The sequence below is a fragment of the Protopterus annectens genome, chromosome 7.part0 (genome assembly GCF_019279795.1).
Source record: "Protopterus annectens isolate FY-2018-M chromosome 7.part0, PAN1.0, whole genome shotgun sequence".
Lineage (NCBI taxonomy): Eukaryota > Metazoa > Chordata > Ceratodontiformes > Protopteridae > Protopterus > Protopterus annectens.
The window spans coordinates 1,164,041,578-1,164,068,704 of record NC_056739.1 but is presented as its reverse complement, the minus strand read 5'-3'; the positions used below and the strand labels follow the sequence as shown (position 1 = coordinate 1,164,068,704).

Genomic DNA, 27,127 nt, shown 5'->3' with positions numbered 1-27,127 from the left:
ACATCTGTCTCCAGTGTCAGTGGTGAGGATTCAGGCTCCTTGATTACTGACCGGGGGTGGGGGTTGTCACAATTATATACTTACATTATTTAACAAAGACATCAGTTATCTTTCTTAAATAATGTATATGTATAAGGGCACTTCAGCTTCTTCCATACTGTCTTGTCTATATTGATGTGTACTGCACATGCATAATGGACTTAAGTTGTCAAGCTTGTAGGGTGCATCAGTTCAGGAGAAGTGACAGAGGAAACAGAATTTCTGTTGCTGTTTTTTTTAAGTATTAAAAAAAGAGATTTATGAGAGGCAGTGCAAACATACAAGAAAAATCAGGTAGGTTTCTGTTTGTTTAGTTTTACAGAATGTACCTGACTTTTCTTATATTTTGCTCAGTCACCCAGCATATGCCAGTAGAAAGTCTGACAATTCAATGGTACTTCACTTGACAGACTTTTTTCTATTGGTATATGCTTAATTTACAGTGGGCAGACTGGTTGGGAATGTCAGGTCAGCATGCTCATTTTTGAGTAGTAATGAGCATTTATTGTCAAGTGGATTGCAAACTGGCTTCTTGACAGAACTCATACGGTCAAAAATAGAGGACTCCACCTCCTCCACCAGACCTGTAACTAGTGGTGTTTCACAGAGATCAGTTCTGGGACCCCTACTGTTTGGAATCTACTTCTCCAAAGTACAGGCTAAAACTAAAGGACTGTGGCTGACAAAGTTTGCTGATGAATGCAAACCTGGAACAATCATTAAACCCCTAGTGATGTCAACATCCTGCAAAATGGTCTTATGCAGACTAATGACTTGTGCCAAAGTCATGGTCTTAAACTTAATGAAAAAAGTGCATTATCATCCCCTTCGGCAAGGGTGATGTTCCTGCAAACTACCACATCAATAGCAATATCCTAAGCACACAGTCAGTGGTGAGAGATCTGGGCACACAGGATGACTGCAACCTTAACTTTTATCACCATGTCTCCACAATACTAAGAAGGGCATTTTATACTACTCATCTCATAGATAAAGACATTGCTGCCAGAAAAAAAGAGGTTATGACTCCCCTGTACTCTTCCCTCATTGGGCCAATAGCAGAGTGCAACGGTCCCTTTGGTATGTTCCTTTTCAAACACCTGCCACAATTGGAGAAATCACAAAGGTTTCTTACAAAGAAAAATCAGGGTCTTCAAGATCTATCTTTTATGTAGACAGATTGAAATCATTGTCACTTTACTCTGTGTTGTACAGACTGCTCAGAGACTACCTGTGCCGTGCATACAGAGCAATCTCTGAACCAGTCTAATGGAAATGCTGCACATTCGCAAGTCAAATAGGACATGGGTCACTTGTTCAAAGGACCTTAACCTGGTATGTGACATCAACAGAACTTGCTAGAGAGACATATATGTTTCACAGAGGTTGCCCCACTTTTGGAACAAGCATCCCATTCATATTAAACCCTCTCGTTAGCCCTGTTTATGCATAATTTGGACAACTGGATGGGTAACTGGAAATTTACCCTGTGGGGTGCACCTGTGTCCCTCTTGGACAGGGGCAATAGGTGCTGATTTTAGTGTATGCTTGAACCAGACACCCTTGTGAACACAGGTTGAACTTGGCTAGGCTTGTAAGGGCCCTGGGGCTGTTAGTCTAGTAACCTTCTATGATCCTATGTTGGTATAATTCGTGTTAACACACATTCATAGTTTGAATGTCCACATATATTTCTGAATCAGAGCTGTTATAATGAGATGGTTATTTCTCATATGCCTGGGTCTCCATCATTTAGAGTATTTATTTTCTTATGCCTTTCTAGAAAAACATCCATTATTTCCCTAAAACAGAAACTTTGTTGAAGATGTTGTACTTCGTCTTCATTTCCATGTAGCATGGCTTGCATTCTTCAGCTCCCATTCAATAAGTCTTTTGGAGGTTTTATACTCAATAATACAGTTTTATTTCAATATAATTTTTTATCTTCGTTTGATGCTGGATAATCTGATTTTTGCCCATCTAACTCTTCTGATGAGAAACTCTTCAAAATTCTATACATAATTCACATTTCACCCTAACATAACTACACAACTGAGGCATGTTTTTCCCCTAATTCGTATGAGTTTAAGAAATTAACATTCACCTTTCACTATTGACAATCTACTTCTTTTCTTCCCATGTAGAATCCCTCTATGAAACAAACAAGTAGTTTCTCTAATGTGATTACCAAATTTTCCTTAATCACTATAATTGCCAATAGGTCCCATGAGGAAGGGCCAAAGACTCACTGATATCACAGTGTAAACAGATCTGAATCAATTCAAGCTAGTGAAATCTTATATATCTCATAGCCTGATCATCTCTGTATGGGACATTTATAATACGTACATGTTTCACTGTGTAACACACTGCTTCAACAACATTAAGGAGAAGAAGACACTAGACCAATTACTAAACAAACTTGGATGTACCACAACTGTTTTGTTTAAATGCAGTTTGAGCCATAAAGCTTGGAAGCAGCAACACACTATAGCCATATTCACAGTCCAGTTAATTCTGTAGACTAATACCTAGTTTCAAGGATTTGTAGTCATATGCTGGCAGTTCTCTATCTGAACAGTTTATAAAAGTGTTGCATCAGAATATATAGTAAAGGGTAAAGGTGTTTCACTCCCACAATCCCCTTTCCCATTCATTATATGTTATATTTCAAAGTTGCACAAAAATGTAACTTACTGAAAGCTGGTAAAGCCCATGAGTTATCAAACTCTGATACTTTCGCCATCATCCAGCCATCAGTCCGTGTCAGATCAGTGCCACCTGGAACAAATCACCTTAACAAGTGCTTGGCTACCTTACTGAACATTTAGTTCTTTTTATCTTTAATTTGCATAGTATGCAAAAATAAATAAATAAAATAAGACTTGTTTAAGTTCATTGGAGACATGCTAGTCAAGTCTGTAATGTAACCTATTCTCTCTACCTTTGCCTTTCTAATGGGAGCACTAAAGAGCTGATAGGACATGGACAATTCTGATGGATGTCACAGTGTCCTAGTTTATACCACATTTTGTTTATAGCTATATTGTACGTTGGCTACAAGTCACTTTGACAGGACAGTTGATCATTTTTCCTTCCTTCTTTCTAATTAAGTACTACTCTGACACTTGCAAATTTCAGTTGATTACCCTGTACACAGTATTTGTTGTTGTTGTTGTGTAGGTAGGGATCATGGGACTTGCACCAACATGAGGAAATATTGATATTCTTAAAGATGGCAGGGACAGATGGCACAACCATCATATTAATTGGTTCAGCTATGGCAGATAAGTTCAAGAAACAAACAAGTTTGTAGCAAAAGACATAAGGAAGTGCTTATCATTATGCTTGAATGAAGACTGCTGGGGAAATAAGACTAAGTTATACAATAAGCAGGAAAAAAACAGTCCTTATGTGCCACATATCACCTTTCACCAAATATTACTGGCACAAGCTATGTGTATTTTTAAAAGATAAAGTTGTCGTTGTTTGTCTTTCGGCTTTTTTCCGGTAAGGGGTCGCCACAGCGGAACTCCAGTCCGCTAATGATTGGCAGTAGATTTTTACGAAACACCGAGGTGACAGCTCACGCCCAACCTTCAACGAAGGCACGCCCATTTACGCACGCATGTCTTTCGAACGCTACCCAACTGCATGGAGGACATGCAGACTCCACACAGAAGGCACTCCCAGGTCAAGCCGAGAATCGAATGGGAGAATCTCTTGCTGTGAGGTAACAACGCTACCACTGTACCACCGCGGCAACTTTTAAAAGATAAAGTAATACCTGTAAATTGAATGCATATACCCAAGTACACAGCCATACATACTTTGTATCATTTAAGTAGAATGTTTTCTTACAGATTTCATATATTATGCTAAGTCATATTCACGCATGGTCTTTTTTTCATATATATGCACACATAAATTAAATTTCATTTGAGTAAGTATTGGATTTTTAGAAGCTGTCATCAAGTTTATTCAGATTTGCTTGTAATGTCTGGTTACTTCCTAAAAGTCAATTTCTTTATCTGCCTCTCTGTGCCCTGGGCTTCCTGCTTTGTATTAATAACGTGTCTAATGGTTTCAGGTTTTACTTCAGGCTGTAGAAAAACCACTTAGAAATCCTGTGGGTCCTCTCCTCGCTGTGGCTAGAATAGTATCCAATTACAAAGCCTACAAGTAAGTACGCCAACAAGAAATCACAGTTCATATTAGCAATGTTGCTTCAAAATGATTGATCTGTCTAGTCAGTGTTCTCTATAGCATTATAGAAAATGCTAGTGTTTTAGGAGTAACGTTTTAAATGCATTATCAAATTCTTGTATCAGGAATGCATTAGCGGGATGTTATATCACTAATTATTTTTTTTTCTTTGAAGAGAGACCATGTTAATGCGAAGACCCAAAGCAGCAGGGATCACCATGACAACTATCATGTTTCCAAATCCTCGCCTCTCATCTTTTGAGGTTCATCATGGAAGTAGTAATGGACACCCACAGGTACACTTGACCATTGTCTCACAACCTGAAAAAGGTGCAGGCACTAGGAATTATGATTTATCTTTCAAAGGTAGGAGATAATTGCAGCCATGGAGCCATGCCAAATACAAACACGTGCACATATACATATACATATATAAAGTATGCACATCTAAACTGTTTTACACATTATCCCATGGAGTTCCCAAAAATAAACTATAGATGGGTTTTGGTAAAGGACTTGCTATCCTGTAAATGTGCATGATGCTGGATTTCCATTTAGGGAAAAGAGGCAGTAGCTTAAATCTAATCAGCATAAAACACTGCATTTCTCATACTCATATAGGGCATTGCTGTAGAAAACCCTTGTGGGAGGAGCCTGGGTTGATGGTATTTATTTCAGTTTGCTGACTGAGTATCTAGTGAGATGAACCACTTCTTCATGAGTGAAACAAGGAGCAGAAATGTATACTGTAATGAACCTCCATGCAGGAAAAATGTATATTATACCATGACCCCCCCCCAAAACTTGCACACTGATTGGCCAGCGTGCCCGTTGTAAATCGAGTTATACTAATGGAAAAAGGTCCGGTCGCTCGGACTTTTTTCCATTAGTATACTGTTTTAAACACTGTCGCTATGTTAAATGGGTTTAACATAGCGAGACAGCTTTAAAATAAGCAACGGAGATCTCCGTTGCTTATTTTAAAGCTGTCTCGTTATGTTAAACCCATTTAACATAGCGAGACAGTGTTTTAAGCAACGGAGAAAGCAAGATCTCCGTTGCTTTTAGTCTCGCTATGTTAAATGAGTTTAACATAGCGAGACAGTTTTAAAATAAGCAACGGAGATGTCCGTTGCTTATTTTAACTGTCTCGCTATGTTAAACTCATTTAACATAGCGAGACACTAAAAAGCAACGGAGATCTTGCTTTCTCCGTTGCTTTTGCTCACAGCTCTGATGTACCGCGCAGGCGCCGCAGTACATCAGAACTGCCGGATGCCAGACATCTGCGGAAGGGCAGTAAACAGGCATTATACTATGCCATTATTTAAGAAAAGTAATAGTTTCTTTTCTTAAATAATGTCATATAATAGCAATAACTCACTTCTGGTGGTAATGCTAAATTTACCCACGGTTGGCTTTGTTTGGTCCCTCGGGCCGCCTCGGGACCAAACCACGCCAACCGTGGGTAAATTTAGCATTACCCACACCCAGGTGTGGGTTATTGCTATAGTAATACAAACTTAATTTTTTACTAAAGCAGTCACTCTGGAGGAAGTCCTAGTGGAAGCAAACTAAGCAGAGTATGCCAGGCTTCTGAGTCATGTAGCAGAGGACTAGGACAGATGAATTCTATATGATCTTGCATATGTATGTAGAGTAGTTAAAGGCACAATAAGTGTGTACTCAGCAGCACAAAGCGATTTGATGGCAGTTCTATACCAGTATTCATAAAGATATCAAGGCAAGTGCGCATAAATGATTAGACATGTAATTAAAGACAATATGCAGTAAAGTAGACTGCAAGCAGTTGTTCCAGTGGGTAGGTGGAGGGCACTAGTTAAAAAGACAGGCTGTTGAGGTTTGATCTATATGGAAGCATTGAGACATAAAATGCTATTGGCTGTTATCTGATAACCAAAAATTTAGATGTGATAGGATACAAAGTCAGAGGACATGCATCCTTCTACAGCTTGTTGTGCAGTTATTACATGACTGACACTGCTTATAAAGATAGGAATTATGTTATATATTTGTAAAATACTCTAAATTATACTGTAATATATGAAACATGCGGATTATGCTCCAAAACTTTTGTTATAGAATGATGTTATTTAATAAGGGCATTGTGTTATGGCACTTCAGTGTTTTCCCATCTCCTGTGTCAACTACTGATGTATTGCTCATGCATATGGTATATGTTGTCCTCATACTTGGCCAGTACATTAGTGAAACGCAGGACAGGATGCACACAAGATGTTCACTTTTTTGCAAGCTTCCTTATCATATGTTTGTCCCCCCCCCCACTAGTTTGCAATACCAACAGAACAAAAAGAAGCAGACTCGAAACATAGGCTTTTCAGAAGCACTTTTTTCTTTTCCAACCATCTCTCTTTCTTAGAATATTTACTAGTGGTCACGAGATTTGTTGCAGTTATTAGAGCTATCATTATTCTGGCTGCTGAAGTCTTGTTCACCACATGGACTTCTTCCTCTGAGGAAAGCTCAGTTTACATTGTGAACATAAAGGTTCAAGAGAACATAATTTGCTGATACAAACCACATACTTGAGATGAAAACAAATAATGATTATTTCATATGTAGAGTTACGGGTATCTCATGAAGAGATAGTATGGTTAAGAAAAACAGATGATTCATCAATGCAAGAGCTAGGATAAGGCAATACTCCTGACTGATGGGGCCAGAAAATGAACTGCTGGTTAAATAGGTTCTGTAACTTATCCAACAGTTAAAAATTGCCATCTAACAGGGCAAGTGATCCTCACCTTCTGTGAAATATTGTTTAGTGTAGTTCCCGATACTATAAAAAGTGGCAGCTTGGTCAGCTAATAAGAACTGAAGAAATACTTGACCATCCCGTAGACATGACTACAGCAGTAGACTGAACTCAAACGAAGAAGCAGTCTGAATGCTAGCATTTATGAAAAAGCAGCATTATAACTACTGTTGTATTTATTTTCTTTTAACTTATCTGCCTATTTCATCTAGTTTACTATTTTTGCAGGGTTGACTTATCTTGGTATTTATGACTGAGTATCCTTAACAATACTAAAATCCACATATTGATCATTATAAAGTATGATTTTTAACATCTGTCAAATAAATTGCAGTCCTCATGTCATTTAGACTGCTGATGAATAATCATTGTTTTCACCTTCACACCTGATCTGTGAGTCATGTAAAATACTGGAATCCCAACAGGACATGAAAAGCATAAATAAATCATATGTAGGGAAACAGGGAATAATCAACTCCATTGAGTAGAAGAGAGTGAAGATTTATGGTCACCTCCCCAGCATAAACTACTGGAAGCCGCATTCAGCTGAGAAGTGGCAATCAGAGAAGACTTAAGTCAACAGAGATTAGGCTGAAGACCTGGAAAATGACTGGAGCAAAGGTACTAATGGACCTAGTACCTCAGGAAGAAGAAATAGGTGGAACCAAGGTAGAACAGCAGCATCAAAACAGCAAGTGTGAAGATGATAGAACAGATATGTGGTCAAGCTAGGTATGGAATTAAGGTACATGTCGAAAGCTGGTGGTGGAATGCAGAAGTCCTGGAAATTATCAAAAGAAAGAGTATAGGAAGAAGTGGGAGATACAAAAAACTGACCAGGCTACAACAGAACAATGGCTGGCCAACAAAGAGGCTAATGAAGCAGTCAGAATGACAAAGAGCAAGTTGTAAAAGAAACTCTGCTAGCTGTTGGAAAGTGACTCAACAGATGGCATGAAAGAAGCTCTATCAGGTTCTAAGGCAATAAAAGAATGATAGAGATGACATTTGGCAAACACCTTTCATAAGCGATGCCAGCAACAGCCTGCTTACCAGTCCAGAAATTGTTAAGGACAAATGGAAGGATTAGTTTAAGGAGCTTCTGAATGAAGAAAACCACTGCAGAGGCTGTACTGACTCACATAGAAAGCAGAAGCTGTTATGAAAGAGGATGAGGAACCCATCCTAGAAGTGAGAACAGGACAAAGGAATATGAAGTTGAATGAAGGCATAGTAGATATGATCAAGATGTTAGATAAGTTAAGAAAGAAGTGGTTTCTGTGTGTACTCTTCATGGTATGAAGGAAGAGGCTTAATCCTTAAGTTTAAAGAATAAGTATTGTCGATACAGTGTACAAGAGCAAAGGGTATATTCACAACTGTAGGCAGTACAGAGGTATCAAACTCCAGTGGCACTGCATGGAAGTGTTGGGAGGATGATTGCTAAATGAATATGCAGAGTGGTAATAGAAAGTAAAATGGGAGATGGAAATTTACCCCAGGGTTGCCCCTTGTACTATTAATGGAGAGAAGTAGCTCCTAAATGCTTAACCGTATGTATGGGTCCCTTCAAATTATCTATGGTATGATCCTAGTTATTCTCATTAGGGGAAATATATAATTATTGACTATGGGATGAGTAAGGCCAATGCAACTGTGATGATGTGAGGCATTACCAGCTCTGCCAGAAGAAGTAGGGTAATGGATGTGTAACATATGCCAGCATAGCTAGTTGGAATTTAGTAAAGAATTATATGTTATTTGAATATGAAACTGATTTGTACAGATGCTTGTGTTGAAAATGGATTTGTAAAGTTGTTTGTGTTAAAAATGTACCAACAGTGGGTTCTGACTGTATTGTAACTGGATTAAATATATATATGTGTGTGTATATATATATATATATATATATATATATATATATATATATATATATATTTATTTATTTATTTATTTATATATATATATATATATATATATATATATATCTATATATATAGGTCTACTTTGGTTGGTCGAAGTTTCAGTACTTAGAAACCCATTTGTGCAAGACCACTTGTTCGTAGTACTGAAACTTCGAAAACCAAGTATGGAGATCACAATACAGTGCAGAATGGGAATATTCCCTTTTCCTCCTTGTAGTGAGATCTCTGAGTTAGTATATATAGTTGGGGGGGTGGGAGGCACAGCCCCCTCCACACTGGAGGGTATGGAGGGTGAAACCCCCCATCTGGCTTGGTTTTAATTAACAATATAACACAAAAAGTACAGCCCACATCCCGCCAACTATATATACTAACTCCAGGGCCACAATACATTGGGGAAGAGAACATATCCCTGTTATTTGCCTTACAGTACACTGCAAGTACTACTTGTCAATGAAATGAGTTTCAGTCAAATGAGCTGCCAGCCAAATGAAGATATAGGTATATACATATATGTATATATATATATATATATATATATATATATATATATATATATATATACATATATACATACACACACACATATGAACAGAGAAACTAACTCTGGAAGGTAGTCATCATCTTCTTTTGGCTGTTCCAGTTAGGGGTCGCCACAGCGGATCACCTGTTTCCATTTCTTCCTGTCCTCCGCATCTTGCTCTGTCACACCAACCACCTGCATGTCCTCTCTTACCACATCCATAAACCTTATCTTAGGCCTTCCTCTTTTCCTGTTACCTGGTAGCTTCATCCTTAGCATCTTTTTCCCAATATACTCAGCATCCATCCCCAGCACATGTCCAAACCAACGTAATCTTGCCTCTCTGGCTTTGTCTCCAAACCTTCCAACCTGGGCTGACCCTCTAATATACGTATTCCTAATCCTGTCCAGCCTCGTCACACCCAGTGCAAATCTTAACATCTTTAACTCTGCCACATCCAGCTCAAACTGCTGGAAGGTAGTAAAAAATGTAATTACTGGGCCTAGGCCATAAAGATGTTATCTCACAGTTTTGAATGAAGCCAGAGGTGCAATGTCCGTAAGAAGCATTGTTTGTTAGTCTCTGCAGGAGGAATAGAAGTTTGTAATTGTTTTATAACTTCCAGAAGCTGCACCAGATTTGAGCAATGCACTTGTGTGTGTATTATTGATGTGTAGGTGCTAAATCCTGGCAGTTTCTAGCAATGGGGTTGTTGTATGGAAAACGGAAGTCAGATGACCAGATGTATGTGATGTCATTTTGTGCAGAAATACTGTTTTAATATTAGGTGAGAGAGAAGTCTCATGGCACTCTGTTTCTTGGAACATGACATAACAGCATCCTTCACCTACTTCATCTTGTCTTGCTCTATGAAGTAAGTAGGAACAGTAACTCTCTAGATCAGTCAGGAAAATATAGTAAGAATAGTTAAGTATTGTTTTTCTGTAACTGTGTGAATCTTTCCAACTGTTATTTTATTATTTATTATTAAATCTATTTAAATGTTTCATTGTGGCTGGTCCTTTAGAGAATATTTTAACCTTTGACAGTACTTAATATCTATTGTTGACACTGTGGCCACTCCTGAAGCCTAGCTCTTTGGTCAACATTGCCATTTGTATTAATATTAATTTCACTCATTATAATTGGGTACCCTTGCAAGAGGCTTAGGTAGCTGGCATTGTAATGTCTGGTGGCAGTGATAACTACCTTATAGTCTGGCCGAAAGGGGCACATCGGGTAAATCTGTGCCAGCCTCTCATGTGTGTGTGTGTGTGTGTGTGTGTGTGTGTGTGTGTGTGTGTGTGTGTGTGTGTGTGTGTCCCTGGAGCAGGGACACAAAGCACTGGTTACTCAGAGATGGTGGTGGAGTACTTGACATGGACACTCAGCTAAGGACTTAACCCTATAGCTATGCTAGTGTAGAGCCTTACTGGGGCCATGGAGGGAGACAAATATAAAAAAAATCCAGACCCCGGGCTAACTGTGTTCCCTGTGTTCTCTTAAGGGAAATTGTGCTTGGTGCAGAGAGGTCTGCATCTGGAAATACTGAGTGTATCCATTTGTATTCCAAGTGAATGTCCCTCTCCAGTGTCAGTGGTGAGGATTCAGGCTCCTTGATTACTGGCCCAGACAGGGTGTGTAACAGTAACACCAATTGGGTTAGGTTAATTCGAGCACAAAAATGATAACTAGAGGCTTAAAACGGCCCTAGTTTAGTACTCGCCTATAAATAGCATGTATTCAAATCAGGTTGCAATATACAACTGATATAATTACAGTGCATCATATGGTGTAGAAGAAGGTGGAGATGAAGAAAAACACAAACTGGGTACTCTTAGACTCAGAAAGCATATGGCAAAGTCCCAAGAGAGTTGATTTGGACAGTCCTTTGATGTTTCAAAGTGCCAGACATATTGGTAGAATTAGTTCAACTGGATACAGGGCTCAGTGACACAAGTGCAAACATAGTTTGGACTCACACTGGGGATCCCAGTGGGAGTGGGTGGGCATGAGGGTTCAGATTTTATTCTACTTCTTTTCATCCTGGTGATGAACTACATCATTGAATAGATCAGAGAAGACAGACCAACAAAGCTGATGTATGCAGATGCTGTGGCATCACAAGCAGACTCTGAGCAAGAATCTCACCAAGTAATAGGAGGCTAGGAGGTACAATGAAAGGCATATGGGATGAAACTGAATATAGAAAAGACAGTGGTAAAGGCAATAAATGGGGAAAATCAGAAACTAAAAACTGAAATAGAAGGGGAAAATAACTGAAAAGGTTAACAGCAGATACAAATATCTGTGAGGTGTGGTTGAGGAGAAGAGAACTTGAAATGAAGAATTAAAAGCTAGAGTCACAGTTGCTGTAGCCAACAGACACAATGTATCTGAAGTGGTGCGTGACAGCGGAATGACAAAAAAGAAATGAAAGTCTATAAAAAATAAGACCGGTGCTTCTATATAGCATAGAAACTTAGGCAGTGAAGGAAGAATACCTGAGGCAGCTTAAAGTAATGCACGCAAAATGACTGAGATGGGTAATAAGATGAATTCAGTGAAACAGTAGAAGAAACAAACATCATGAAGCCAAAACAGCTCCAGTTACGGAGAAAGGCAAGGTGAATAAATTACAGTGATTTGGTCACATGTACAGGAAATAAGAATACGATCTGTTAAAGCCAACTTGACAAAGACTTTAAAAAGGGAAGAGGAGACGAAGATGGACTGCTGGACTACAAGAGAGAAAACCTGTGATAGCTAGGCATGACTATTAAAGAAATAGGATAGTGGCACTGAATTGAAAGACATGCTAACAGTTTAGATGACACATTGACTTTGTGCCAAGAATAAAAGTGGGGAAAAACTGAGGTAGATTGTGATGAAGCAGCCCTATTTATTGTAAGAAAGTAATGGTGTGTGTGTGTGTGTGTGTGTGTGTGTGTGTGTGTGTGTGTGTGTGTGTGTGTGTGTGTGTGTGTGTGCGTGTGCGTGCGTGTGTGTGTGTTTATGTGCGCATTTGTATGCACATATGTGCTTGTGTTTGGATATATCTATGCGCACATATGAGTTTGTATCTGTGTATGGGAATGTATCTATGCACATGTATTGTATGTGGCTATGTACATGTATGTTTTTTTTGTATAAGGTCAACATGGGCATGTGTTGAAATTCCATGAACCATAATGGTGATTCTAAGAACAGAAGATCTGAAAGCATAAGTTAAGTGAGCTACATACGAAGTCCAAGGTTGCACTACTTCAGGTTATGCCCTGTTCTCTGAGGTACAGACATCTTAACAGTTATAAGAAGAAGAGGTGCAGGGATGAAGTGCTGCCATGTCATGGAGTAGAGAGGTGCAAAGCTCACGCTTTAAGATTTTAAAAGTCAGTTTCAGAATTTACTGTTACTTTGTTTAAATTGCTCTTTATGTTTTGAATCATCAAGATTAACAAGATAGTCTTCACTTCCAAGCAGTCAACAATAGATATCAACTGGAACACTGATTTATGCTTCATAAAAAAGAAATTCTGAAATTTGAGAAATATGCCCATGGTTTTTAAATCTAATCTCCAGTCATTACCATGATTTTATCATGTTCTTTGTGTGCGTGTCTCTGTATATTTAAATATATATCTATAAACCACAGGGGAAACTGGTACTTCTTGAGTGTCTAAGTTGCTAGCTGAGTCACCCAATCTCAGCCTAGACTTCAGAGCATTTAGGCACTTCTAACTTGTTTAGAAAATGATACCTTATTGAAAAAATAATATTTTCCACTACATTTGGCTATAGTTCATGGCTCTATTTTCCTGGTTTTAAGGAGTATCGGCAGTAAGTTTAATGCTGAAGTAGTACCAGTTTTCCCTGTGGCCTAATACTTTTCTTAAGTGAGGGGGGCATCTTAGGTTCATAGGTATTTACTAGGCTAATGAACCAAGAACCTTTTTAAGCCCAAACATGCATTCCAAATCTCTGACAAGTTCTAGTACCCCTGATAAGTATAAACAGGGGCCTGGGAGATGAACAATTTACAGGTTGCCTATATCCATTATAGACATAGGTACCAAAACCAGGAATGAATTTCCTGTTCCCCATCTAGTTGTCCAGGTTACACTTGAATTAGATTAGGGTGGAACTCTGCTTCACATGGATGGGGACCCTGTTCCAGAGAAGGGGTAGTCTCTGGGATACATACCTGTCTCTCTATCAGATCCTATTTATATCACAGGCAAGGTTCAAGTCTTTTGAATGGGTAATTCTGGTGCTGTTTGTTTTATGGATATGGAGGAGGTCTATCAGAGTGGGGTCTGACAATGCCTGTATGCCAGCTATAGATCTCCCCTCAACAGCCTGTGGGAGACAGAATACAGGGATAGGGCCTTGAGGCGGTCTACACAGAGCATTTTACTTACACCCTGCATTCTTTTAGTGAGGTACCTCTGTGGATGATCTATTTGTTTTATATGCCTGGTTAGGTGCATACCAAAGGGGGCATTGTACTCAGTGAGAGGTCGGATAAATGCCGAATACAGTGGAATAATGACTTCCTTGGACCTAGATATCATGCCTTTGTTTATAAGTTGCACAACATAGAATGATTTCCTCATTACTGTAGACACGTGATGGTCAAAGGTTAGATTAATGTCTAAGTGTGTCCCTGAGTCTCTGACTACTGAGTCAAGTCTAAGAGGTGTGTTGTCAATATGATAGCTACCAGGAGTGGATGACTTCCCAAAGGATACTATTATGCATTTCTTGACATTTAGTTTTAGACCATGGCTCTGACACCAGTTGCTTGTCTGTGTCAGCCTTTACTGGAGAACATTTGTGTTTGTGTGGGATTCAATGACAGCTTGAAATTTGCAGTAATCTGCAAATTTAGTCAACCAGAGACCATTAACATTGGCCTTGACTTCAGAGAAGTAAATGCCAAAAAGGAGCGGTCCAAGGACCGATCCCTGAGAGACTCCACTTGTGACTGGCCTCTCTCTAGAGGTGGACTTACCAATTCTAACTTCCTGGGTCCTGTCTGTAAGCCATTTGGCTATTCACCAGGTGACATACAGATTTGTACCTAGGCTGTTGAGTTTGTCAACAATGTCCGAGTGGGGTATTGTGTCAAATGCCTTGGCCAGGTCATGGTAGGCAGTGTGAATCATTTTGCCCTCGTCCATTGCTTTGATGACCTTCTCAAAGAAGTCCACCAGGTTGAGTAGACATGACCTGCCCTTGATGAAACCACACCAGGTTGGTTCCAGTGTCTGGAGGTTTACTGTATCATTATTGATCATTTCCATGGTAATTCTTTCCATGACTTTGCATAAAACATTAGTAAGACTTATGGGTCTTAGCTTTCCAGGGTCTGTAGATGGCCCACCTTTGTGCAGAGTGATGACTGTTGCTGTTCTCCATTCATGAGGCATGAAGCTTCTTTGGAATCTACGGTTAAATAGCAATTCCAGAGGGCCTGATAGGTCATGTTTCATGCTGTTTAAAAGGCATTACCCCCTAACGCTGGAAAACTATTGCACCTCACTACCAAGGATCTGTTTATATATACATATATATGTGTGTGTGTGTGTGTGTGTGTGTGTGTGTGTGTGTGTGTGTGTGTGTGTGTGTGTGTGTGTGTGTGTGTGTGTATATATATATATATATATATATATATATATATATATATGTATGTATATATGCGATAAAGATATATATATATATATATATATATATATATATATATATATATATATATATTCAGAATTTATACAGAATTCAAGTACCAAACACTCAGTGAAGCAAAGCAAAGTTATTATAAGTAGTTACTGCTGGAAAAGTACAAGTTAAATAGAGGTTGTGCCCCACTGAGACATTCAGCTAAGGTTTCTGAAATTGTAACTTGCAGCTCAGAGAAGTTGCATTCCAGTGCCTTTCCTCTGTTCTTTGGGTCTGCCCCACTCCCACTGAGACATTAAGCTAAAGTTTCTGAAAGAGTTCCAATATTAGCTTTATTTGGTTGGATCCCTGTCTAGCTAGCTTGCTATATCCAGCACAGAGCTACCTCCCACTTAGGGTCTTTTATAAAAGTGTTGGAGAGGTTCAGAAAGCCCAGAACTGTGAGTAACAAGCTTTTCACCGAAAAGAAAAGAGAAAAAGCTTTTATTTCAATTCTGCCTAAATATATAAGTCATACTGATATACTGACCTGCGTGGTGATAATTCTTTATACTGTTTCATTTTTTTTCTATGTTTACTTGCATTTATTAGTTTGTTCTGGGACCTTGGTCTTGTAGCTTAATCTGCATCTGTGGGAAGATCATGTCTCTTCATTATACTACAGTTCTGTTTGCCCAAGTAGAATTACTTGTAAAAGCTAGTCAGTTGTATTTTAAACCCCTGCTGGGCCTTAGGCTTGTACTTTAATTCATAGTTGTGGCAGAATTGTGGACTACTGCCAGATTTGCTCCATATATAGTTATTTGTATTGCATTTTTTTCCATAAACAGTGTTACTGTAAATCTCTGCATAGTCTGGTGCATTAAGCTGTATTAACATTCAGTAATGAGAGTATTTTTTTTTTGTTTTTGTTTCTTGCTCCAGGATTTGTGCTCCATTGTTTTTACAGTTGTCAATATTCCAGTTTTGATCCAACAGTTTTATATTCTGCTTATCAGTTACCTGCTTAAAGTTGCATTCTAGTGCCTTTTTGTTCCTCTGTTCTTTGTGTCTGCACCAGATCTGGATCCAGCACTAGGCGACATAGGCAGTCGCCTAGGGCCCCATGACTGGGGGGATACTCTGGCCATTAGGCTTAAACTTAAATTTGAATTTTAATTAACTAAGAAAAATTAAAAATGCATACTTCTTAACACCACAATGGTGGCATCTTCTCCGTTATGAAAGACTATGTGTGCATCACATGTAAGCATGCACGCCATCGCAGATATAAACACATGGAATTTAAGCTAAAGGATCTGGGGATCCAAGTAGATAGTAATCTCACCTTTGATAATCACATTGCCAAAGTGGTTTAGAAAATCCTTCTATGTGGCCCACCTAATCACAAAAGGGTTCACATCCAGATCAAAAGAGGTCATTGTGCACCTCTACTCATCAATCATCAGACCCATCATTGAGTACAATGCCCCATTTTGGGATGTACCTTACAACACATCTGCAACAGCTGGAAAGACCACAGAAGTACCTCACCAAGAGGATCACTGGCCTCAAACAGCTGCCCTATGCAGCTCGACTGAAGAAACTCCAGCTGTACTCAGTTGCATACCGCCTACTCAGAGGTGATCTCTGCCTGACATACAAGGCCGTGTCCAACCCAGAATTGATGGACATGCTCCACCTAAAGGAAACCTTATCCCCTCGAGCCACATGCTCAAGGGATCTAAACCTCACCACAACAATAAATAGGTTGTGTTGGAAGGATAGATTCCTGTCCCAGAAACTTCCCATGCTTTGGAACAAGATTCCAATCTACATTAGGCTGAGCTCCTCACTAACACTCCACAAAAGAAACCTTGATGAGTGGCTCTGCTGGACAGAGGCACAGGGAACTAATCTAAGGGGGTGGCAAAAGCCAACACATTCTGGCTAGACTTATAAATGCCTTTGGGCAGATAGCCTAGTACCTACCTATGAACCTATAAGGTAAGTGTGTGTGTGTGTGTGTGTGTGTGTGTGTGTGTGTGTGTGTGTGTGTGTGTGTGCATATATATATATATATATATATATATATATATATATATATATATATGTGTATATATATAATTTAAACTAATGATTCCATTTGTTTCTGCATGAGAGAGGAGAGAGTGTGTGTGTGTGTGTGTGTGTGTGTGTAGTATGTGTATGTCTGTATTTAAACTAGCCGTTCTGTTCATATGAGAGATAGTATGTGTGTGAGACAGAAGGTGTGTTTGTGTGTGTTGGGGGATTTTAAAATAGCCATTTGTTGCATTGAGAGAGAAGGTTTGTGTGTGTGTGCTACCATGTGAGAGAATAGGTGTGTTTATGTGTGTGCTGTTGTGTGAGAACAGAAAGAAGGTAGGTGTGTGTGGGTGTTTAGCATACCTCTCAACTGTCCAGATTTAGCTTTATAGTTTTGGTCTGTTTATCATAAAATTTGTGGTTTTCTGGCAATTCAAGGAGGACTTAAGTAACTAAATAATAACCTATATATATGGGTTTCAGACAGCATATCCTTCAGAAAATGCATGCTAACATAAATCCTGTTACTCTAGCAGTTTCTATGTTAAAAAGAGTAATATTTAAAATCTATCCCTATTTTGGGGCCATTGTATCCCCAGTATTTTAGGCTTTTCCAGATTTCTTGCACTAACAGGTTGATAGGTATGCATACCTCTCAACTGTCATGATTTTTGCCTCATATTTTTGGCATATTCCTCATAAAATTTGTGGTTTTCTGGTAAATCACTGAATTTTGAAATAACTAAATGATATACGTTCTAGTTTCAGACTTCATTTCCTTCAGAAAATGCATGCTAAGACAAATCCTGTTATTCCAGCAACTTTGTAAGTCTTTAAGAGCAATATTTAGAATCTGTCCTTATTTTTGGACCTTTGTCCCCCCATTATTTTAGGCTTTGTCCAGATTTCTTGTAATAAGAAGTTGAACGGTATGGTATGTAATGCCCTAGTTGGGGGTGGGGGCAGAGCAGGTTTGTCAGTTAACTTGATCAGGCTTGACCCAGTAACTTGGTTACAGGAGACAAGAACCTGAATCCTCTACACCAACTACCAGACTTCTGAATTAATTGTGAGCATCAGTGGAGAGAAGAGACTGAATCCTGTACAGCGACTACCAGACTGCAGAAAGAATTGTGAGTCTGAGTTTCAGAACATTTTCAGGGAACTATGAATTTTGGTGCATTTTCATGGAATTTTGAGTTTCAAGTGAAGAAACATTTATTGCTGCTCATGCTAAGTCTGTTTTCAGTGTGCAGTTAACTGTATTGTTTAGCAAATGGCAGTCACTGTTTGTGCTGTAAAATTTGAAAGCAGTGTTAGTAGCACAATTGCCTTTGGTGCAGATGGCTATGGATTCTACTCCCACACAATTCAGATGGAGTGCTGATATTGCAATGCCCTTTTGATTGCTGACTATCTGGTGCATTTTAAGGGGATATAGGGTTTTTGCACTCCTGAGTTGAGTCCTCCCTCGTATGAGATGCCTTGTAATTATGAACTTGTTGTCAGTTTGTCAGCCATTCTCTATTGCAATTTTACCAGCTTACTGAAAATGCAATGTAGGCAGTTAATTCTTCAAGGGCAGCAGGCACTGAATTTGTAGATGAAACACCGAAATGTAAAGTTGTAAATGCGAGAAGTGTACTAGTACTCAATGACACTGGAAGCTAAACTCTTGCATACAAGCACATATGAGGTTGTCGATACCAAGCACACAACAACCACCTCACATAGCAGACTAACCTATGCTGAAGCACTTAAAGGCAATCTACCTAAACAACAAATATCACCTAGACTGCCTGTTGTCAGAGGTATGCCTCAGTAAGCACAAAGGCACTCCATAAAAATAACACCTAACACTACACATACAGTCACATTCAATGGCACCCCAAACTCTAAGCCCCTAAGGCAAGCAAACACACTTCCCTGGGCTCTTGCCATAGGGGAGTCCATTGTAAGACATACTGATGCCCCTCTTACCAAGCCAAACAAGGAGAAGATAACAGTTAGTTACTGATTTGTAGCTGGGGTCCATCAAATCATGCGCATACTCAAGTCACTACACCACAGGTAGCAGTAAGATTCCACCATAGTTCATGTAGGTGTAAATGACCTGAGATGTACCTCCCCGGACTATATGAAGAATGACATTATGGAGCTCTCAGACTGTGTCTCAGGCTGCTGTATACCTAGCATTGAGCAGCATGTTACCATCACTGGGGATGATGCCCCAATATGAGCAAAAGATGACTGATTTTAATATTTGGCTGTCTTTCTGGTGTCATTCTAAGAGTTTCCAATATTTGTCAGCTCAGGATGACATGGTTAACAGACCACATTGCTTTGCCAGGAATGATCTGTACTTGTCCCCTCTAAGTTTTCAGATACGGGCTAAAACTTTATCCACCCCCATAGTGCCTTTTTTAGGTAATGCCAAATTGACAAACTACTGACAACAAAATCAACTCAACTGAAACTCAAGAGTATTACTGTTCAATGCCAGGAGTCTAAAAAAAAAAAAAACTACACTCTTTCCAAACCATCCCCACACTTTGAATATAGACGTCTGTGTGGTTATCAAATTTTGGTTTAAAGTGGCAGAGAGTACCCCTGGCATGCAAGGTTTCATTATCTTCCACAAGTTTAGACCTGTAGCTGCACAGACAATGGCTAAAGGTGGAGGTGTCTTGATATACTCTAACAACAGGCATACCTCTAGGTTGGTGAAAAAGGATGACACACTGGAGTCCCTCCACTTGCAGATGACTATAGACAAAATCCTGTACTTTACCTAGCCAGTTATAGGTCACTGTCCATGCCACAAGAAGCTCACAATTCATATTTGGACCTACTGGAGATGCTTGGCATCCAACCTAACATCCTACTCATGGGAGAGTTTAATTGCTCCCCTATAGACTGGGAATCCTACAGTGCCTCAAATCTCTAGGCACAGAGATTCCTGGACATCATAAATACAAACCCTCTTGACTAAATAGTGAAAATGGCCACTAGAGGCTCCAACATACTGGACCTTGTACCCACAAATATGGGAGAATGCTGCACTCGTCCTCCCCTTAAAGGTCCAACCATCAAGTTGTCTCCTTTGAAATCAAAATCAACTCCATAACCCAGTAAAACCAGTGACAGGAACTATTCCAAGGCAAACTACCATTCATTAAGTGATGGTTTGTCAAAACTGAATGCCCCTCCAAACCCCAAGAACACAATAGCTTACACTGAATTACTCTAAGAAATTCTGTACAACTATGTCAATGGCTGTATACAGGCTGCTGTACCTACAAGAAGTAAGTGCAAAACTAGCTCCAGAAACAAACAGCCCTGATGGCATCCCAAAAGAAACAGGATATACAACAAAAGCAAAAAATATGACAAAAATCAGGCAGGGTTGTTCCCTTAAAGATAAAAACTGTCATCATCAAACTGAATCGGCAACTAAGAGGGCTAATTAGGTCAAACAAAGCTAACATTGATGTTACAATAGCCTTCCAGGTGAAATATAACCATAGGACCTTCTTCAGCTAGCTCAGAAACCTCAAGGGCAGCACACAGCAATGTTTTGAACTGGTGGTTTATGGTTCCACATTCAGTGAGCCTGGCAATACAGCGAACCTGTTAGCAGACAAATTCAGGTTCAGCTTTATACCTCTATTCCCCCCAACCATCTCCCAAGAAATACCTTCAAACATAACCCATCCAACTATAACTAGGGAGTATGTACTGGCTGAGCTCACTAAAGGCAAGAACACAGCTTCAATAAGCCCTGATAACATGCTGGGATATCTCCTGAACAGTATAAAATACAACTTACCAGGACCACTGGAGTCACTATTTAACTATAGTGTTAAAACAGGCTTTGTGTCACGAGAATGGAGGACTGCAATGATCATGCCACTTCATAAGGAAGGACATTCAACAGGTCCTGGAAGCTACAGACCCATTAGACATGGCAACCACTGCCGAACCACAGAACACCGAACAAGGCAGTATGCTACCATTTCCAGATTGTACCTTTTCCACGATGTAATGCAATCTCAGAGTTGGTATATAAAATCTGCAGGGGGTGTGGGGGGTGCAGGGGGGCTTGCCCCCCTGTAAAAATGTCAAGACAGGTAAGTTTTTAAATATACATGTTAAAATGTTTAGTGTTTTCTTGGGATATGTGATAGTTGCATTGTTCGGTGTTCCGTGGTTTGGCAGTGTGTACTTTCGTGTATATGTAGCTTTGGCAGAGTGGACTCATTATTTTCAGTTTTGGCAAAATGTAAATTTGGTCTACAGAAGTAAACCTATATATATATATATATATATATATATATATATATATATATATATATATATATATATATACATATACATATACATATACATACATATATAATTGCTCCTAAAATTTGACTTCAGATGCTGGATTGTGGAGCTGCACAGGGCACTAGAAACGCTAGCTAGTGCTCTTTTATATATTATTAATACAAATAACAGGAGAATTGTTAAAGGCATTGATCCTGTTTTGTTGAGTCTAGAGCTGTCAAGAGCCTGTACAATTAAAACATGATCTTGCATCCCAGTTACTGGACCCATGTTAGCAATCTTTACAAAGTTTTCTTAACCTTGTTTCTGATTTCTGATATAGTTTTTGTTTTTCATCATACTGTGATTCAGTGATTCACAGCACTAGAAAAATGTACAAACACTCACACACAATTTCATTGCAGTTTGTTTTGGCATGGCTAAATTAGAAATGTGTTATCATTGCTTCTCTGTGCCTCATCTTTTGTTGCTTGGTTCCACTGTTGCTGGAGGTTTCCTGTTCTGGTTCTTGTACCAGGTACCTTGACTTTACTAGGTCATATGTAGTTATTCTTCATATTGCATTACATCATTGTTGATTACTTTCTATCAAAGTTATCCATCTACCTTTTTGTGATATCTCTGTGCCACAGCACCATGGGTCACATTTGTACCCCATCGTTCAAGCTGTGTGCCATAAAGTGGGTAATGCTGAGTCATATTACACTTTTTCCCTCCACTACATGCTGATACAATCTTCTCTTAGCTAATAAGAGCATTTATTTCCCATCTCCTGGACAACAACAGACCAACAGGGTTCATCATTGATGCAGCCCTCTGGGGTGGCTTTGAATTTTTGTTTTAACCTGACAGCTCTGCACATGTTTATTCATGTACAAGGGTTTGAGGTGCATTGGGCCTTTGTGATACTTCTCCATGTGACATGATCAATTGGTTCTGCTTCCCTTTATAGACAAGCACCCATGAGTGAGCCTTGGCTTCCACTGGGGATTCTACTGTGAAGAGTGTGCTTACAAGTACACCCCACCCCCAAAGAGCTACAAACCAAGTAACCCTCATTATCCCTCTCCCCCCATGCCAGCTCCAACAGGCACCAGAGATGCTTGTGAAATTTGAGTCACCAGGATATGATATTCAGGGCTTTACTGATCTATGCCAGTGGAACTGGCCGGGTGAAATTTTACTTTCACATATCTGCTGATTCTTTATAGGGTTATACTTGTAGCTCTAGTAGTTGTGTTTGCTGATCATACTGTGAAATGTGTTGTGATTGCTATTGTGTTCTATATGTGACAATGCACACCGGTTTACAGTGTGCACACAAGTGTGAGGAGCTTTGTATTGGACCAGGACAATGCATTCTCCTATCACATTTTCACATTCTGTGCAAATAAAGACACTATATGTACATAATAGTAATATTAATAATACAAAAAGACATTCCTGAATGCACTTAGTATGAATTAGGAATAGTACATTGTAGGAGTATTTAAACAATGGTGCAGTTTGAGTTCCTGTATTAAGTACAACACTTGTTATTGTGGTAGTGCTAGTTTGTAATCTTATCCTGGAGTATAACAACAGATAGTCAAGAGATGAGGTGGAGATTTTTTAGTTTAGTTTTGAAAATATATGGGTTTACAGTGATTCTAATAGGGAGTGGGGTGGAGTTTCAGGCCTTGGAGACATTTTGGAAAACAAAGCATCTCCAGCTATTTTGTTGGACCTTTGAATCACTAGGAAATATGTATTACTAGAGCAGAGTTGCCAGTTGAGGTTGTACCTTTGTAGTGAAGAGTCTACAGCAGGACAGTGACACTACACGCATGCTACTTGTACATGAGAGAGTGTGGTAGTGGGGTAGCTGTAGACAGTTAAGGTACTTAAAGGTAATGTAGGGATGATGAGGAGAGTAAGCTTTATAGGATGCAAATTTGGTTGTTTATTGTAACACTGCTCATTTTGCTGTACTGTGTGGCCTGGAGGTGAAAACTGATGAAGCATATGGGACTGTGGGAAAAAGATAGAAGTCAAGGGTTGTCCTGCTACTTTTAGTGAGACAGTCTGAGACTTTTGGTGTGTGTGTTTTTTTTTTGATAGCTTGAAATTCGACTAACATATTCAACAGGCTATCGCCAATATTGACACCTAGCAGTTTAGTGTTGGTGGTTATGTCATTTATTGTATTGCTGGAGGAGGTGATTTTGAAGTTTATTTTACAGTCAGTATTGGACTTATGGGTGAAAAGGAGTAGTGTTGTCTTCTATGGATTCAGGATGAGGATGGATTTGGCCAGTTAAGTTTCACTGGAGGTGAAGGCGTCATGATTGCGCTGCTGAAGCTGAGTAGAATTCTAAGATGAGCATGTAAGAGTAGAATCCTTAGCATATTAAATTAGACTGGCATGTTAATAAATATGCTGATCATGAAGGGCCCAAGTATTGATCCTTGGGATGCATCAATGGATACTACTAGGACGGAGTAGCAGCTTGATTGGTATTTAACAGCTTGTGATTGGTCTAACAGGTTGCTTTGGAACTAGAAGAGAGTGATATGGGATAGGATTTTAGACAAGGGGGAAAATATGGCTATGGGCTTATAGTTTGGCAGTCCAGTGAGGTTTCCTTCTTTATGAAGAGGCAGGATATAAGATTTCTTCCAGAAGGAGGGAGCATACAATTATTTGATAGCACTATTAATGAGAACAGAGAGAGGATAGGCTATGGGTTTAGCAGCAAGGTTGGGATAGTTGTCTATAAGTTATCAATAGCTAAGGTGGTGGGTTTATGTTTGAGGAGAAACTTCTGATGCTAGAGCTGAGGAAGAAGGCATTGGAATTGTCGATGGGTTGAGAAATATTTTGTGAATAATTATTATTATTTTTACTAAGTAATGAAGTTATAGTGTTTATGCACTGGGAGTTGAAATGAGTGGCAGTACTGTCTAGCAACATATCGGGGCATGGTTTGGCCTGTTGACATTTACCAGGGGTTAAATGTTTTTTGATGAAGCCCCAGAACTCTTTGGGTTTTTTATGGTTTCTGAGTCAGAGTAGTAGTGGATTTTATCTATTTTGACTATTTTTTTTTTTGGTAAGATTATGGAGGTATCTAAAGTTTTGATGGTGTTTGTGGTGTTTGATTTTGTTGCCATATTTTTCAAACCTTATCGCTTTTATGTATGAGTATTTTGGTGTTAGAGGACAGCCAGGAAAGTGCAATACTTGACTATCTTTCCTCTAATCATTGCTTGATTCCTTAATACATTAGAGAAAGTTGTATTAAAGAAAACAACATCACTGAAATAAATGGTTGGGAGTAGATGCCAACTGATTTTAGAGTGAATACAAATTCTTAGATCACATGCTTCAATGCAGTGTCTTTGTACCGAGCTTGGTTACATGTGTACTCATTGTCGTGAGCTGTGTCTACTGCTATTTATGAGTGCACCCATCTCTAGAAAAAGCATAAAGACATTCAAGCACATTGGCAAAGATGTTGAAGCAGAGTCTGTGGCAGTCTGCTTTGTTACATTCCTTTTGCTCATTACCCTGTGGGTTAGTTTTCAGACTTCTTAATTTATTACTTAATTTAATTTATTAATTCTTAATTTAACTAGCATTTTTGCTTCAACACCTAAGCATATGGACTGACTAACTTGTTTGTTTTGCAGTGTGCATTAGGGCCAGAATGATTATGTGTCTTATGTTTTTATTTTTCCAAAAAGAAATATGGGGTACAAGTTTCTTAATTCCATCTTATACAATGGAAAGAGCAATGTACAAGAGCAATCTGTACAAAAAGAATCCTGAAGAAATACATTCTGAGCGTTGCTGAAATATTCAATACCTTCCACAACAGGCAAAATGAGAGTCCTCCAATAGATATATAGAGATTAAGTCCTGGAAAAAGGAAGGGATAATCATGCATGAGGCAGTGTTACAGTTGGAAGCACTTGTCATGTTGGGCTTATATTGGGTCAAACAGCATATTAATTGAACATGTAAATAGGCAATGTATTGTGCAGTTTAGGAAGGAAGGCTGGCTACCAAGATTACCTGATTTCTCACCTGAACCATCCTGTCAAAACTTGTACTGTACAACTATTCCACCTTTTACCACCTTCAGAGCATTTGAAACTATGGATCCACTGCTTTTTCAATGAAGAAAAATGTCATTAAATATTTCTTTGGTCTGCAAATCCTATTTTACCTCAGGCATACAAATCTACCCTCCACTCTTCAGCTCATACTCCCAACTTCTCCCATTGATCCATGTACCCTCGTGGGGTGATGTCCCCTTAGAAGTAAGTTCCTTGTCTACTTAACAAATAAAGTAGATAGTGGAGCAGATATGAACCAATACTGGGAAGTCTTCACCATCAGTTGATGCAGCTGATGTGGTTTTTCTATTTTTCTGTTTCTAAACTCAGGACAAGGTCATTGTTTATTTCTGATACTGATCCCAGACACTTTGCATCGCAGTATTTACTGGGCACTGCCATCAGCTACAGTGTACCAAAATATGTTCCCTCAGCAGGACAGTTCCAAACTACCCCTCCTGTGCCTCAGGAAGGTCAGCTACAACATTATCATTCATTCCTACCATTCAAACATACCAGCCCTGTGACAACCCAGGATGCTACTTTTACTTAGGTTGCTAGCGTCACTGTCAGGATAAAAGTCTTTGTGCCTGTGAGCTGGCTTCTTCATGAAGACATACCTTCTCACCTTTCATTAATACTAGCACACCAATTGGATCTGCTCAAGATGACATTCACAAAAGCCAAACTACTAAACACAATAAACTGCAAAACAATAGCGTAATGCATTTTTGCAGGGGAGTGCACTCATCTCTGTACACCTGATGTGAAGGCTCTGCTCTTACACCCCTACTTTCTAAATATACTAACCCAAAGAACAGGGGAAATAATTCAGTGCATTTTTTCCATGTTGGTAAAGCTTTGTTGTGATCTAGAGACTTGGAGTAAGAGGAATATCTGCCACATTAGAGGGCAAAGAGGGCATAGCCCCCCTTCAGAAAACATTGCCATGTGTTTTAACATGAGCTTAATATGTTGTGAGGATCTATTAGACAATGAGTGGTAAGATCTTCTGTGGTAAATCAGGTATGATATAGTTCACTTTGGTATGTCAGCCAGTTCTGTTACCCATGCCTTCCTTTCCCTAGCATTCTCTGCTATTCCCTTTTAACACTGTTAAATTACAGCCATTACCACCACTATCCCTCTTAAACTGCCGTGAACCTAGCTAATGTGCCCTTTATCCTTTCTTCCCCACCAGACTGCAGAGGTTTACAGATCCATACTTACATCATGTGCCCAAATATCCATCATCTAAGTTAACCATATCTGCATTCTTTAACTATTTAATATCCCTGTTCATGTATCCCCAACAGAACTACATGCAGCACTACAGAGAGGAAGCCTACCATACCTCTAAACCTCTTAGCACAAGAAATCTGGACAAAGCATAAAATAGTGGGTGAGAACAAAGGCCCAAAATAGGAACAAATTTAAAATGTTGCTCTTATAAACTAAGAAAGGTGCTAGAATAACAGAAT

General features: G+C 39.2%; 1 protein-coding gene across 3 annotated transcripts in view; it reads left to right on the top strand.

Moving 5' to 3' along the window:
- The window catches only part of CCDC33 (coiled-coil domain containing 33), a 1,222,712-nt gene that overhangs the window by 119,601 nt on the left and 1,075,984 nt on the right, over positions 1-27,127 (top strand). For all 3 annotated transcript variants that reach the window (XM_044077752.1, XM_044077755.1, XM_044077753.1), the window contains exons 2-3: positions 4,130-4,221; positions 4,421-4,541. In XM_044077752.1, the coding sequence (XP_043933687.1) occupies positions 4,130-4,221; positions 4,421-4,541 (213 nt within the window). The remainder of the gene's footprint in view (positions 1-4,129; positions 4,222-4,420; positions 4,542-27,127) is intronic.